Source organism: Chelonia mydas, chromosome 10 (genome assembly GCF_015237465.2).
Source record: "Chelonia mydas isolate rCheMyd1 chromosome 10, rCheMyd1.pri.v2, whole genome shotgun sequence".
Classification (NCBI taxonomy): domain Eukaryota; kingdom Metazoa; phylum Chordata; order Testudines; family Cheloniidae; genus Chelonia; species Chelonia mydas.
The window spans coordinates 16,342,925-16,358,185 of record NC_051250.2 but is presented as its reverse complement, the minus strand read 5'-3'; the positions used below and the strand labels follow the sequence as shown (position 1 = coordinate 16,358,185).

At 42.0% G+C, this 15,261-nt stretch overlaps 1 protein-coding gene across 3 annotated transcripts in view; it reads left to right on the top strand.

The window, feature by feature from the left end:
• LOC102947825 (putative short-chain dehydrogenase/reductase family 42E member 2) overlaps positions 1-15,261 on the top strand; it is a 36,802-nt gene that overhangs the window by 11,347 nt on the left and 10,194 nt on the right. For 2 of the 3 annotated variants that reach the window (XM_027823054.3, XM_027823056.3), the window contains 6 exons: positions 2,281-2,376; positions 3,125-3,185; positions 5,073-5,191; positions 8,461-8,536; positions 9,757-9,839; positions 13,499-13,636. In XM_027823054.3, the coding sequence (XP_027678855.3) occupies positions 2,281-2,376; positions 3,125-3,185; positions 5,073-5,191; positions 8,461-8,536; positions 9,757-9,839; positions 13,499-13,636 (573 nt within the window). The remainder of the gene's footprint in view (positions 1-2,280; positions 2,377-3,124; positions 3,186-5,072; positions 5,192-8,460; positions 8,537-9,756; positions 9,840-13,498; positions 13,637-15,261) is intronic. The other variant, XM_027823055.3, reaches the window with a different exon arrangement.

Here is a 15,261-nt window from a genome sequence, read left to right as displayed (position 1 = left end):
CAGCCACTCCACCACAGAGGATTGCCCAAAAAACAGAAGGCTGGCATTCAATAAGTTTTAAAGTTGTAAACTTTTAAAGTGCTGTGTGGCCTTGTCCTTCTCTCCTCCACCACCCCTTCTGGGCTACCTTGGTAGTTATCCCCCTAGTTGAGTGATGAATGAATGAATAAAGAATGCATGAATGTGAAGCAACAATGACTTTATTGCCTCTGCAAGCGGTGATCGAAGGGAGGAGGGGAGGGTGGTTAGCTTACAGGGAAGTAGAGTGAACCAAGGGGTGGGGGGTTTCATCAAGGAGAAACAGAACTTTCACACCGTAGCCTGTCCAGTCATTAAACTGGTTTTCAAAGCTTTTCTGATGCGCACCGCACTCTCCTGTGCTCTTCTAACCGCCCTGGTGTCTGGCTGTGCGAAACCAGCAGCCAGGCGATTTTCCTCAACCTCCCACCCTGCCATAAACGTCTCCCCCTTACTCTCACAGATATTGTGGAGCACACAGCAAGCAGTAATAACAGTGGGAATATTGGTTTCGCTGAGGTCTAACCAAGTCAGTAAACTGCGCCAGCGTGCTTTTAAACGTCCAAATGCACATTCTACCACTATTCTGCACTTGCTCAGCCTGTAGTTGAACAGCTCCTGACTACTGTCCAGGCTGCCTGTGTACGGCTTCATGAGCCATGGCATTAAAGGGTAGGCTGGGTCCCCAAGGATAACTATAGGCATTTCAACATCCCCAACGGTTATTTTCTGGTCTGGGAAGAAAATACCTTCCTGCAGCTTTTGAAACAGACCAGAGTTCCTGAAAATGCAAGCTTCATGTACCTTTCCTGGCCATCCCATGTTGATGTTGGTGAAACGTCCCTTGTGATCCACCAGTGCTTGCAGCACTATTGAAAAGTACCCCTTGCGGTTTATGTACTCGCTGGCTTGGTGCTCCGGTGCCAAGATAGGGATATGGGTTCTGTCTGTGGTCCCACCATAGTTAGGGAATCCCATTGCAGCAAAGCCATCCCCTATGACCTGCACATTTCCCAGGGTCACTACCCTTGATATCAGCAGATCTTTGATTGCTTTGGCTACTTGCATCACAGCAGCCCCCACGGTAGATTTGCCCACTCCAAATTGATTCCTGACTGACTGGTAGCTGTCTGGCATTGCAAGCTTCCACAGGGCTATTGCCACTCACTTCTCAACTGTGAGGGCTGCTCTCATCTTGGTATTCATGCGCTTCAGGGCAGGGGAAAGCAAGTCATAAAGTTCCATGAAAGTGCCCTTACGCATGCGAAAGTTTCACAGCCACTGGGAATCGTCCCAGACCCGCAACGCTATGTGGTCCCACCAGTCTGTGTTTGTTTCCCGGGCCCAGAATCGGCGTTCCACCACATGAACCTGCCCCATTAGCACCATGATGCCCACATTGGCAGGGCCCATGCTTTGAGAGAAGTCTGTGTCCATGTCCTCATCACTCACGTCACCGCGCTGATGTCGCCTACTCGCCCGGTATCGCTCTGCCAGGTTCTGGTGCTGCATATACCGCTGGATAATGCGTGTGGTGTTTAATGTGCTCCTAATTGCCAAAGTGAGCTGAGCGGGCTCCATGCTTGCCGTGGTATGGCGTCTGCACAGAAAAAAGGCACGGAACGATTGACTGCTGTTGCTTTCACAGAGGGAGAGAGGGAAGGAGGGCCTGATGACATGTACCCAGAACCATCCGCGACAATGCTTTTTGCCCCATCAGGCATTGGGATCTCAACCCAGAATTCCAATGGGCAGCGGAGACTGTGGGATAGCTACCCACAGTGCAACACTCTGGAAGTCGATGCTCGCCTCAGTACTGTGGAAGCACTCCGCCGAGTTAATGCACTTAGATCATTTTGTGTGGGGACACACACAAATCGACTATCTAAAAACAATTTCTAAAAAACCGACTTCTATAAATTCAACCTAATTTCATAGTGTAGACATACCCTTAGACACATGTTACTCCAATTCAAGTCAAGCTAGTTTTGCCATTATAAGGGCTACAGGACCAGGTGTGAAAAACATAGTACCATTCAACCAAACCATAGTATACAGATTTTTATTGTCCCTAATGAAATACCCTATCAGGGACTTTTCTGCACAGTTTTGTAAAAGCCTATTGCATATTAGTTAGCAAAGCAATTGTGTGAATGGCAGCAGAATTACTTTTAGATTTTTCTTAACAATAATTATTATTTGTATAAAAAATTATAAATGATACCTTTCTTGCCAAATCTATCATTTTCTGATTTATCACAGGGTGATGTGAGGGATTGTAAAGCACTATTCCAGGCTTGTGGAGGGGTTGACTGTGTTTTTCATGCAGCTTCTTATGGAATGTCAGGTCTGGACCAAGTGAGTACAATTTTCTTATTGTTTTTCTCTCTGGAACCTTTAAAAGTAGAAGTGTATTGTTCACATAAAGGTGGGTAAATGATAGGAAAAAAATATTCACAAACTTGTTTTATATTTATTAAAACATTTTATACATGTGAAATTTTATTCATTTAAATGTTTGTGGAAAACAAATGTTGAGCCCATAGCTACAAGTAATTTAAGCTTCTGATGAATGTGATTCAATTAAATTAGTTTAAAGTGTTAGCCAAAGTTATTTATAAAGGTTAAATAATCTAATTAGGGAATGAGGGGGCATTTATTAAATACTAAGCACCAAATCATTAACCTAGTGCAGAGCCCAAAATAATCAGAATGTTGTACTAAAGATTAATTAAAGCAACCCTGAGGCTTCTAGTTTATTGGGCAGAGTGGACAGGACAGGACAGGGCCATGGCCAGGCCCCAGAATAGGGGAAAGCACACAGGTGTATAAATCTACCTTCCAGCTCTCATTTCTATGCCAGTCTTACCTTGGGCAGAACAGATAATTGAGGCCTTGGGATCTGTTTCCCACCCCATCCCCCTTTTTTAATTTAAACTTTACTTACATGAAACTGACACAAAAAATAGAAGTGAGGTTTTCAAGAAAATAAAACAATAAAATAAATAGCAAAGTAGATATAACTGCATTTGGTTTTGGCAATTACAAAGCTGTGTGGTGAATTTAAAGTGTTTAATTGGATACTGTACAACTTCTCTATTTCTAGCTACAAAAGAAAGAACAGATTGAATCCATAAATGTCAATGGAACAAAAGTAGTCATTGATGGTATGTACCTAGATTTTCCTTCTTGGAGCCTGATCCAAAGCCCATTGAAGTCCGTGGAAAGACTCCCATTCACTTCAGGTTTTTAGTGATTGATTTGACAAAGACCAACTCTTCCATCCTTATTCACAGAGTAAGGCACAACTCAGAGTGAGTAAGGGTGGCAGAATTAAACCCTAAGTAACGTAATTATGATATATTTAAAGTATTTCTTACTGCGAGTAGGATATCTGGGATGAAATCCTGGCTTTTTCCATTATATTTTGTCCTTTTAGCAACAATTTCAGGAGAATGACAACAGTTCAGTTTCTGATGATATGGCTTTTCATACTGTATTGTACATATCAAAATTATTTTTGCTTTTGCCCTCACAGCAAAAGCAAAAGCAAGATTAATTTGTACCCACTTTTGTGTTGCCTATATGCCCATGCACAGTCCCCCTCTCTCATGGCAGATTATGTCTACCTGGAGCAAAAATAGCTTAAGTGAAGTGGTAAGCAAAGCCAAGAATGAATCAAGGAACATATCCATTGAAATATTTCCCTCTTTAGCCCCAACCAGAAACTATCTCTAGAGCCACAGAATTTGCAGAGTCACATCTCCACAGGTTTATAATGGAGCAAAAATTGTGGGGGATACATACATGCTGAGATTTCCCATGTGCCTGTCATTTTTCAAAAGTACACATTGCCAAAAGGCAGAATTTGCCCCCATGTATTTGCAACCACAAGTATTTTCTCAGTCACTATTATGACAGCTGCTCTCCCTGCTGTTGTCACCACAACCTGTGGGGAGCCACGCAGTGGTGCTATTCCTAACACAGTTGGACCCTGCTTCTGGCTGTTCCTTCCCACACACTACCTAGTGTACCCATGCATGTGTCTGCATAAGATTTCCTACATACAAAAGTGGAGTATGGAAACCTCAAACCCAACTAGAACACTGGCACAAGAGACTAGAGTCAGCTGTAATATTAGGGATGGTGGATTTGAATCCCATTTGACCAAAGATTTTTGTTTTTGTTTTGTTTTTTGTTTTCTCTCTCCTATCTTGGAGGAATTTTCCTCCATTGCACTTTGGAAAAGGAAGGTTGAGGAGCACTCTGTTCTCCTTCATAACACTTGGAAGGCTGCCTCCACCTTTTTTCCTCCAATCCCTGGGATGACGGTGTGGGAAACTTTTCTCCACTGAGACATTTGGGAAGACATCTCTGTTTCCTATCACACTTACGTTCTCACAAGATGAAAATGGAGATAACCTCATGGAGGTGTGTACATAAGCAAGGAGGTGGCAGGGGTGCAGGCCAGATGTGCTAGAAGTAGCAGCACTACGAGCACAGCTGCCTACTGCTCAAGCATGGGCTAAAGTGACTTCAGCAGGGAGAGCTACAGTCCATAAGAAAAGATGATGCAATCATTTATAATTCCATATGATCACATGCATGTGCCTATTGCTCTTCTTTTCTAACTCAGTCATGCACAGTAAAAATATTTAATGTGATGTTACTGAAATACAGCAGGGCTTTTTATTTCCATCCAAGTGTACTCACACAAGTAACGACCCCTCACCCACTAGTGACTGCAATTCGGTGGTGATGTGATTGTTGCATGTATGTAGTTTGTAAAGCACTTGGTAATAACAATAGCATTCATATAGCACTTTCCATTTTCAACCTGTGGTATAGGCACTAACTAATAGATCTTTTGAATGAAAAATTTCCATATGAATGAAAGGTATTATGTTAATTTAAAAATAATGCTAAAACTGAAAGACAGCCCTTCTTATGTTTGCAGTAGTTGCCTTTAACAAGAAAATGTTTGCTGCCAGTTCATGTGGATTTTCATATTCTTCCCCTTTTCTTAAAATAATGCATTTTGTATATTACTGTAGTTTGCAAGCAAAGAAATATCCCAAGGCTGATCTATACTAGTACAGTGAATGTGGTGTTTGGAGGGAATCCCATTGAAGAAGGAGATGAGGAAACTGTACCATATTTTCCACTAGAAAAGGTATTTTACTTTGCAACAGACCTCGTCAGCTTGATCAGTAGCAAAGCACTGCTGTCCAACTTTATGAAACTGTATTTGTGTTCCAAAGTAGGCTTCTATAGAGGGCATTTATTTAAATTATTAGTATCAGTCTGTCTTTGGGTAGAAGTAGCTATTGCTGCCATAGCTCTGACTTAAACGCTGTGAGATTATTCTAAGAGTGGCCTGTGATCAGTTATTCAGTCCTTATCCATAAGTAAGCACATTTGGGATCTTGCAAAAATAAACAAACTAAAAAATTGGAATTTGAAAATAATGGGAAGATTCTTTATTGCAGGGGCTGTCAAGGAGTCTTTTGGCTCCCTGGTTCTCTACCCAGCCCAAGTATAAATTAGAGTAGTCTGGGGGCTGTTCTAATTTCATCCAACTTTCTATTGTCTCTGAGGGAATGTTTACCATCTGGAGCCCCTTGTGCCTTAGCCACTCCCACTGCTTGCTGCTCTTCCCTGTCCTCAGAACACCTCAAGTGTTTAGGAGTCACCTCTTCTTCTTTGACCGTTTGTTTACGCAGATACCACTCTTAATGGTGATCATGCACCCCATGGCTGCAAAGTCAGATTCTTCTTGAATAGAAGTGTCCACTGGGGCTGTGCCTGAGCCCTGGGAGCACCGTGACCATTGCAGCCAAGGGGTATAAGAGGTGGGGCAGCCTCAACTGCCTCTCAGTTTCTTCTTAGCACCCATGGCTATGAGACAGAACCCCACAGAGCCTGCGTCTCTTCACCTACAGAAAGAGTAGTTGTTGTTAGTTACCTAGATTCACTTCGATAAATTTTAGTTAACCCATTGGTTTAAAAAAATTGTATATATATCACCAATTTAGCTGCTTGGGGCATTGATAGGTTTCCTTGCCGCCTCCCCTCTCTTCCAAGGCCTACATCCCTCTGTATATAGGCCCCAAATGGCCAAAGTCTCCAGGATTCAAGATTTGTCCATCTTGTGACACAGCAAAGCCCATAAATGATTTTCAGGCCCTTATGCCAGGCTCTCCTTAGAAACAAACTCACTCCCAGGCTTCACCCGAATTTCCAGCCTCGAACTTTCAATCAGCCAAAGCAAAACTTCAAACACATTGGATTTCAGTAAGAACATTGTCCTTTGATATAGACAATACTAGATCAATTTGAGCCACACCTAAACTATGTGGTGCATTTGTGGCACCAGTGAGAGGACAACCAATACCCTCATAGACTAAATGGGTGTCAGACTATATATGAACTTGCTATGTACTAACTAAGACAGACATTTCTGGACATATTGTTTCAACCTACTTGAGCCTAAGCAGCCTTTACCACCTCTTTGAACAGTATCCCAATGTCTGAGATATATCTGGTGGCACCATGGATCAGTCCATAATTTTACCTCTAGATTAGATGCAAGTTTAGGCAGAGCCATCCATCAATCGATCTTTAAGTAGGACTCCTTTTACCCGCCTCTGAGGATGAGATACTGCTTGCTAGTCACCAAGGGTATGTCTACACTTCAAATAAAAAGCCACAGCTGGCCTGTGCCAGCTGACTAGAGCTCCCACGGCTCAAGCTGCAGGCCTGTTTCATTGTAGTGTAGACTTCTGGGCTCAGGCTACAGCCTGAACTCTGGGACCCTCCCACCTCGCAGGGTTTTACAACCCAAGCTCTCCAGCCTGGGCCCAAATGTCAATACTGCAATTAAACAGCCCCTTAGTCCGAGCCTAATGAGTAAGGCTACGATTTAGTCATGAAGGTCACAGAATCTGTGACTTCCAAAGACCTCCAAGACTTCAGCCAGCTCCAGCTGGGCACTGCAGGGTCCCCAGCTATTTTTACGGCTATTTTTCACGGCTATTTTTAGTAAAAGTCAGGAACCGGTCAGGGGCTCCTGTGAATTTTTCATTATTGCCCGGACCTGTCCGTGACTTTTACTAAAAGTATCCATGATTAAATTCTTAGCCTTACTCATGAGTCTGAGTCAGCTGGCACAGGCCAGCTGCAGGTATCTAATTGCGGTGTAGACCTGCCCCAAGAGTGGAATCTGTGTAGACCATCACTTGCAGAAGGAAAAAAGGTAACTGTGGTTCTTTGAGATGTATTGTCCACGCAGATTCCACTACCAGTCCTCCATATCCACGAATTCAGAATCCTGCTCTATGGAATTCTTTACTGGCAAAGGAATTGAGAAGCAGTTGGGGCCTCCCTACTCCTTATACCCTTAACTACAGGGGTCACAAGGTCTCTCAGGGAGCATGTGTGGCCCCAGTGGACACTGCTATTCAAAAAAGAATCCAACCGTGTGCACATGGGGCTCATGCACACCACCAAAAGTGGAACCTATGCAGACAATGTATCTCAAAGAACCGTAAAGTAAGGGACCACTCTTTCTGGTTCTGTACATGTTGCAGACTCCTTCATACCAAAGGAACACTAAGCAGGGGGCTTATCAGTGGTTTTTCCTCCCTTTGTGCCACCTGATATATTTCAGCGGGAACCTCAGGTCATGTAGAGACTCTGTAGCAGCTCCTACATCCGCCTCTTCCTACCCCTAAGAGGCCATTTCAAAAGCCTGTGATCAGCTCATGTAAAGGAGCCCCAGTCACACCCCTTTTTCCCTAGCTATGCCCCTATAATGTCAGCTGTGAGTTGGGACATATAGGAACCACTGTGGCAACACTCTGCCACCTTGTGATTTCTCTACATTGGGGTAGTCCTCCAGGAAGCTGATTTTAGGGACACGGCAGCCAGAATGCCCCAGAGCTGCCCCGGCACATGGGAGAATTGAGCCCTTCAAGTCTATACTCTAGTTGAGCAATTTAAGTTTTAAGATCAATGAGAAATCTGGCATGAGTAAATGTATAAATTAAAAATCACTTAATTGATATGTATTTACCCTATTGTTTTCACAATACTGTTATTTATATCAAAAATATCTACCTTACCAAAGAATAATTTGAATCAAAGAATATATTTGAAGCATATCATAAGTAAAAATAGAAATTTAAAAGAGGGCTATGCTCAGTTTACTGGGAATCTAAACTTGTGTAGCCAAAAATACTAACCTGTCTCTTTTATCATAAACAGATAATTTAGGGTTGGAGGCCTAAATAATTTCTCCACATCTTATGTTTTGAGAAGATTTTATTGAGGTTATGGCTGCAAGCTGGATAGATGTGCAAGTTTACTGAAAAGTTATCAGAGGTGTCATTTACCAATGTAGGGATATAGTTAGGCAATTCATTATATTTGCACTCTTTTCAGCAGGTTAATCATTATTCTAGAACCAAAGCAATAGCAGACCAAATGATCCTTGCAGCTGATGGAACCCCACTAAAAGGTACATATAAAAATCTACTTTTCTGATATCACTACTGTATGTGAAACTATGAACATAAAGGGGTCTTTTCTTCCCTCAGTTAATGTGTCTAATCTCAGTGTCCATGTATATTCAGGTGGACAAGAGACTATACACAAAGGGGAAAAGGGATAATCCAAGATTGAGAAAATTAAAACCTTATTTCTTCAAGTCAATTAAAAATGTTTATAAATTCTACTGCAAATATAGCCTCTGAGCCTGCATTCCTTTTTCATATACACACATGCTCATGCCAACAGTCCCACTAAGCTTCACTATAGATGCAGTGGCCCCTAAACACTCTCTCCACCAGCTTAATCCCCACAGGTCATTAGGGCTTACAGATGACTTGCAACAGATAAGGAAGAAGGCAGACAGATGCTTCTTACTTAGATTTTCAGTTTCTGAGTTATGTTAGTTTCTCAAATTCTGAGTACACAGATAGGAGCTGTGCCAAGGCGGCTTTATTCAATCTACACTAGGCAAGCAGGGTATGATCTTGTCTACCAGAGGGAGACCTTGCTACCATTATCCACGGCTGTGAGCTCAGACACACACCACTGTGATGTACTCTACGTGGGGATACGACTTGAAACTATTCGTGCAGAATGTATCTGTTACTTATAAGTAGTTTCATACAGCAAGCACATCATATCTGTTCGCAGTAGAGAGCACAGGCTGCCTATTGATTTCTATGAGATATTTAAAGGTTTAGGACTTTTTAAGGTCAAAACTAACTGATTTGGATGCTGACTGCTTGAGAAACTGTTTCTGTCTCTTTGTGATACTGCTACAGCTGTGATCAGAGGAGGTGTCTGAATATAGCTAGTTGTATTAGACACTGTGATTTTCAATCTTCTGTGTGCCTGAATATGGGCATTTCTTTTATAAATAGACTGTAAGAGGTGGCCTTTGCGAGTTAGGCATGAGGGTATATTGGTAGGGAAATATGTAAGATGCTGTTCATATTGCACCTATTTTATGGTCAGAGGATTTCAATTTTCAGGACTCACGAGCCAGCAGATTTCATGAGTATTAAATTCACATTGTAAAAGAAGATGAAGAGAATTTACTACAAAGGGACCAGTGTGTTTGGCCCTCTTATCGTTTTTCAAAATAAAATATAAACCGTATATGAAGTGTACCTGTCGTGTACTGATATGGAAACTATTTGGAAAATCACATTTCATTATATCTCCTAGGAGGCGATAAGCTCCATACATGTGTTCTTCGCCCACCAGGCATCTATGGACCAGAAGAGCAAAAACACCTGCCACGAGTATTAGTATGTATTGTATTATCAGCTCTGGAGTGCATTACAAATATTATAGTACCTGTACTGTTTAAGTCTAAAAAATTCAAAAGCTAGTATCCTGGTTACTGATCTAAACAGTCCCTCAAACAACCTTTTGTTGACTGACCACATAATGCAAGCTGACAAATAGCATAACTGGAGGATGATGCGAATGAAAATTATAAACATGGTTTTTTTGATAGACAAAAACTGGGCTAGTGTTGTGGAGAAAGGGCTACACCTGCATCACTGGTTATTATGCATTATTTGTTTTGTTGAGTAAGCACTTTAAACAATAGTAAAATATGATTTCAGGATTTTTGTGAGAATATTTTATGCTGAAGTTAATCAGACCATAGCCATGACCTGTAGCCGTAGTTAAATCTTCCTGATGTCAAGTTTTAGATGTTGGGTTTTTTTGTGTTGTTGTTTTTGTTTTTAAAGAAGCAAACATTTGGTTTTTAGGCAATGACTAATTAAATGAATCACATTGCTTGGCAAATCACACCCTTCCTGCAGTTATTTCATGCATAAGAACAGCCATACTGGGTCAGACCAATAGTCCGTCGAGCCCAGTATCCTGTCTTATGACTGTGGCCAATGCCAGGTGCTTCAAAGGGAATTAACAGGACAGGGCAATTATCAAGTAATCCTGTCACATTCTGGGGTGCAGCTCAGACAGTGAGGGGTTGTATCATCACCTGCCCTGCAATCTTGGGTGCCTCACGGTGCTTTGCTGCTGTGGCTCCCACCTGGGCCACTCACAACCTTCCAGCATGAAGATAACACCCTGAGCATGTACAGCTGAAGCCTGCCAACACACTCTAGTCACACTCTGGCTTCCATGAGCCTTGCTTAGTATTTACAGGATGACCCCAATACACTCCTGGACCCAGATATTCCCCCAAAAAACATATGTTCTTCACTGACCAGCTCTCTCCTGGATAGTCCAGATATTGGAGGTCCATTGTCCCTCTCAATGTACAACAGTTTGCTACTTTAAATGGAGTTACCCCTACAGTTCAGTTTAAAGACAACACTGGATTAGTTTTGATTAAAGAATAAAACAAGTTTATTACCTTTTGTAGGTTTTAAGAGAGTACAAGGCATTAAAGTCAGAAATGGCTACAAGAGAAATAAAGATAAAATGCTTTCTAGTGCTAAAATTTAACAAACTAGACTTGATCTCAGCAACAGGGCTGATGAAATTTCAGGTCAGGATCTCTCCCAAAGTCAAACGGCTGCTTCCTTTGTCATCTTAGGTGAAAGAGAAAGGGAGATAGATAGGGAGAGATCCCTGGGGGTGTTTTTGCCCCTCATTTGTATAGCCCGGTCACCCTTTGAAATGCATTTTCCTGAGAGTTACCCCTAGATAAAATTCATTCCCGGTGTGAGGTTTGAGTCATGGAGTCTTGCGGTGAAAAAGATTCCATGCTGTTTGCTAAAATGTAGATTGATCTGTTCAGGCCCCCTTCTTTGCTGAAGAATGGCCGCTTGACAGGTGATTGCCCATCAACTTTGATGACAAAACTGGCATCACCTTGTCCTTTGTTTTGAGAAACAGGTTTAGCCACATGCCAGATTACCTGATAACCACTGTGATGCATAGGACCTCAAAGTAGCAGCCTTTTACCCCCATATTTATCATTTGTATATGGTTGTGATATTTCATACAAAGTATGCCATGTCTGAATTTCAGTCCATGTTCATAACTTTACATATAATGTTGCTACATACTTTCACCATATTATTGACCAGTGAGTTATTAGTTTTCGTATGATACCTCACAAGGCATATTTTGTACAAAGATTATTACAGTAGTGTGTAGGGTGTGAATACAGGGGTGCATTCAGTCACAGATATATGCCCTGTCATCCAGTCCCAGCATCTGGCAGTCAGCGGCCTACGGTTACACAGAGCATGAGGTTGCATCCCTGACCATCTTGGCTAATAGTATTGATGGACATATATCATCTTTTTGAAATATAATTTTTTATAGTTTTCACCTTCACAGCATCCTCTGGCAATGAGTTCCACAGGTTGACTGCATTATGTGAAGGAACTTCCTTTTGTTTGTTTTAAATCTGCTGCCTTTTAACTTCATTGGATGACCCCTAGTTCCTGTGTTATGTGAAGGAGTAAATAAAATTTCCTTATTCACTTTCTCCACACCTCTATCATATACCTTCTTGTTCAGATTAGAAAAGAGATGACCAGTCCCAGGCTTTTTAATTTCTCCTCATATGGAAGCTATTCCATACCCCTAATCATTTTTGTTGCCCTTCTTTGTACCTCTTCCATTTCTAATCTTTTTGAGATCGAGTGACCAGAACTGCACACGGTATTCAAGATATGGGTGTATCATGGATTTATATAGTGGCATTATGATATATTCTGTTTTATTATCTATCCCTTTTCTAATGGTTCCTAACTTTATCTTTTTGACTGCTGCCATACATTGAGCGGATATTTTCAGAGAACTATCTGCAATGACTTTAAGATCTTTCTTGAGTGGTAACAGCTAATTGGGATTATGTTTTCCAGTGTGCATTACTGTGCATTTTCCAAGATTTGAATTTCATCTGTCATTTTGTTGCCCAATCACCCAGTTTTGTGAGATCCCTTTGTAACTCTTTGCAGTCAGCTTTGGACGTAGGTGTCCACAGTAATTTTGTATCAGCTGCAAACTTTGCCACCTCACTGTTTTTACCCCTTTTTCCAAATCATTTATAAATAGGTTGAAGGGCACTGATCCCAGTACAGAGCCCTGGGGGACACCACTGTTTACCCCTCTCCATTCTGAAAACTGATCATTTATTCCTACCCTTTATTTCCTGTCTTGTAACCAGTTACTGATCCATGAGAGGACCTTCCCTCTTATCCCATGACTGCTTAGTTTGCTTAAGAGCCTTTGGTGCGGGACCTTGTCAAAGGTTTTCTGAAAGTCTAAGTACACTATGTCCACTGGATTACCCTTGTCCACATGTTTGTTTGACCCCCTCAGAGAATTCTAATAGATTAGGTAGGCATGATTTCCATACAAAAGCCATGTTGAATCTTGCCCAACAAATCATGTTTATTTATATGTCTGATAATTCTGTGCTTTAACATAGTTTCAACCAATTTTGCCTGATACTGAAAGTTAGGCTGACTGGTCTGTAGTTGCCAGGATTGCCTCTGGTCCTTTTTAAAAAATTACCGTCACATTAGCTATCTGCCTGTCATCTGGAACGGAAGCTGATTTAAGTGATAGTTCTGCAGTATCATAACTGTGGTATATAACCTATTTGAGTTCCTTTAGAACTCTTGGATGAATTTTCATCTGGTCCTGATGACTTATTACTGTTTAATTTATCAATTTGTTCCAAAACCTCCTCTATTGATGCTCAAATCTGGGACAATTCCTCAGATTTATTACCTAAAAAGAATGGCTCAGGTGTGGGAATCTCCCTCACATCCTCTGCAGTGAAGACCGATACAAAGAATTTGTTTAGCTTCTTCACAATGGCCTTGTGTTCCTCAAGTGCTCCTTTAATGCCTCGATCATCCAGTGGCCCCACAGTTTGTTTGGCAGGTTTCCAGCACCTAAGGTACTTTGAAAAATGAAAAGCAATTTTTTAGTCTTTTGCATATGCTGTCTGTTTCTACAGATGAATATCCAAAGAGGGCTATTTAACTTCAAATTTGGAAATCCCAAAGCTCAGATGAACTGGGTTCATGTAGGAAATCTTGTGCAAGCTCATCTCTTAGCTGCTGAAGCTCTCACCCCTGAGAAGGGTTATATAGCGGTAAGTAAACAATTTTAAATATCCTATCCAGTTGGATACACTTTTAAAATATGGGTCACTTTCTGTGGCTTTTAGATAAAATTCTGTGTCTAAAAGTCAATCTGCTAAATTCTCAAAAGTACTGCATATGCAAACTGTACAGTTCCACATGCGAAATGTCTTCTTTGTAAATGCAGCTCACATTCATCTTGTTAATATTTTTGTGTCACATCTTTTTCTTCTTGTAAGCTAGCTTTGCAAAGGTAGGGTTTCCTGCCTGCCCAGGTTGAGTAGGAATCTTCCCCAAGTGAATATGGCAATCATCAAATTCTCTAGAATCAAAGTTTTTAGTTAATTTTTTTCCCCAAAAGCTGGCTTTGGTCAATTAAAAATGTACACATCTAGAATCAATCTGAAACCTTTGGGGCCTAATTTGTACATGCTCAGCATTCCCAAAAATGTGGGTATTCAAAATTAGTGAACACTTATGAATATTTTTACTTAAATTTCCAACCCTTATAGTTGTGACAAAAATCTTAAGAGCATGAACCATTTCACACCTGACAGCGTTGCAGCTGCGCTCACACTGCCTGGCAGCTCCAGCATCCGTCAGGCTCATAGATTGTACCTCTTCTTCTGACTCTGTTCAGGAGCTGAGCTACTGTAGAAACATATGAATCCTCTGGGCTCTTCGGAGTATTCCCTGCCCTGGGCCTATGGTGAAGGGAAGATCAGCAGCTTCTCTAGGCTCCGCCTCTTCTGGGCCAGGTTGTTTTATTCTCACTCCCAGTTAGCTAAGGCCCAGTCCGAGAAAACCCCTGTTCTATTGCCCTCTACCCTCTCCTCCGGGGGGGGCAGAAATCCCAACAGTGACAGTGGCCACCCTCTTCAGTGATGGAGGCTATAGACATCAACCCTTCAAACCTCCCCAAGTTTTTTGGAAATGATGATGCAAGTAGAGCAACCAGAGGGGGAGAGAGTTTCGTGCCACCAAGGGAAGGCTTGGGGCCCCAGTTTTGGGGAAGTTATTCAGGCAGCTACTGTAGCAAGGACGAGGCCCAACTTGGAGGGGCTGAAGTACCTTGTGCAGCTTGGAAGAGACTGCTACACAGTGAGTCAAGGAAGAGAACTGATCAATTTGGAGAGAAAGGAGGGAGGAGAGAAGAGAATTGTTAGACTGTGGAATGTGAGCTGATGAATTTGTAGGGTAAGGAAAAGAAAACTGATCAGTTTGGTGAGGGTAGAGAATTGAGTTGGTAGTAAAAGAATGGGGGCGTTACTGACGTGCAGCTGGTGAGTGACTGAATGGAGTGTTGAGGAGGAAGGGGATGAGATGAGGTGTACATTTGGCACATGGAGTGTGGGGCTTAAATAATGGGGAGGTAGTGTTATCTGGTATATGTGTGGTTCTATGGGCAAGGAAGTGGGAGCTCTGTATATGACAGGGCCGGGGCATGCGCAGCATGGCCGAGGGTTTAGCAGTGGGTGCAGGCAGAGGGTCCAGTGACCAGCAGCCAGTTACCAGGAATCAGGCTGGGTTGGAAAGCCAGGAGATCAGAATCTAGAGATGAACGGGAGGTCAGAGATCAAGAATCCGTTTCCAAGAGTCAGGCCAAGATGGGATACCAGGAGGTCAAGATTAGAAG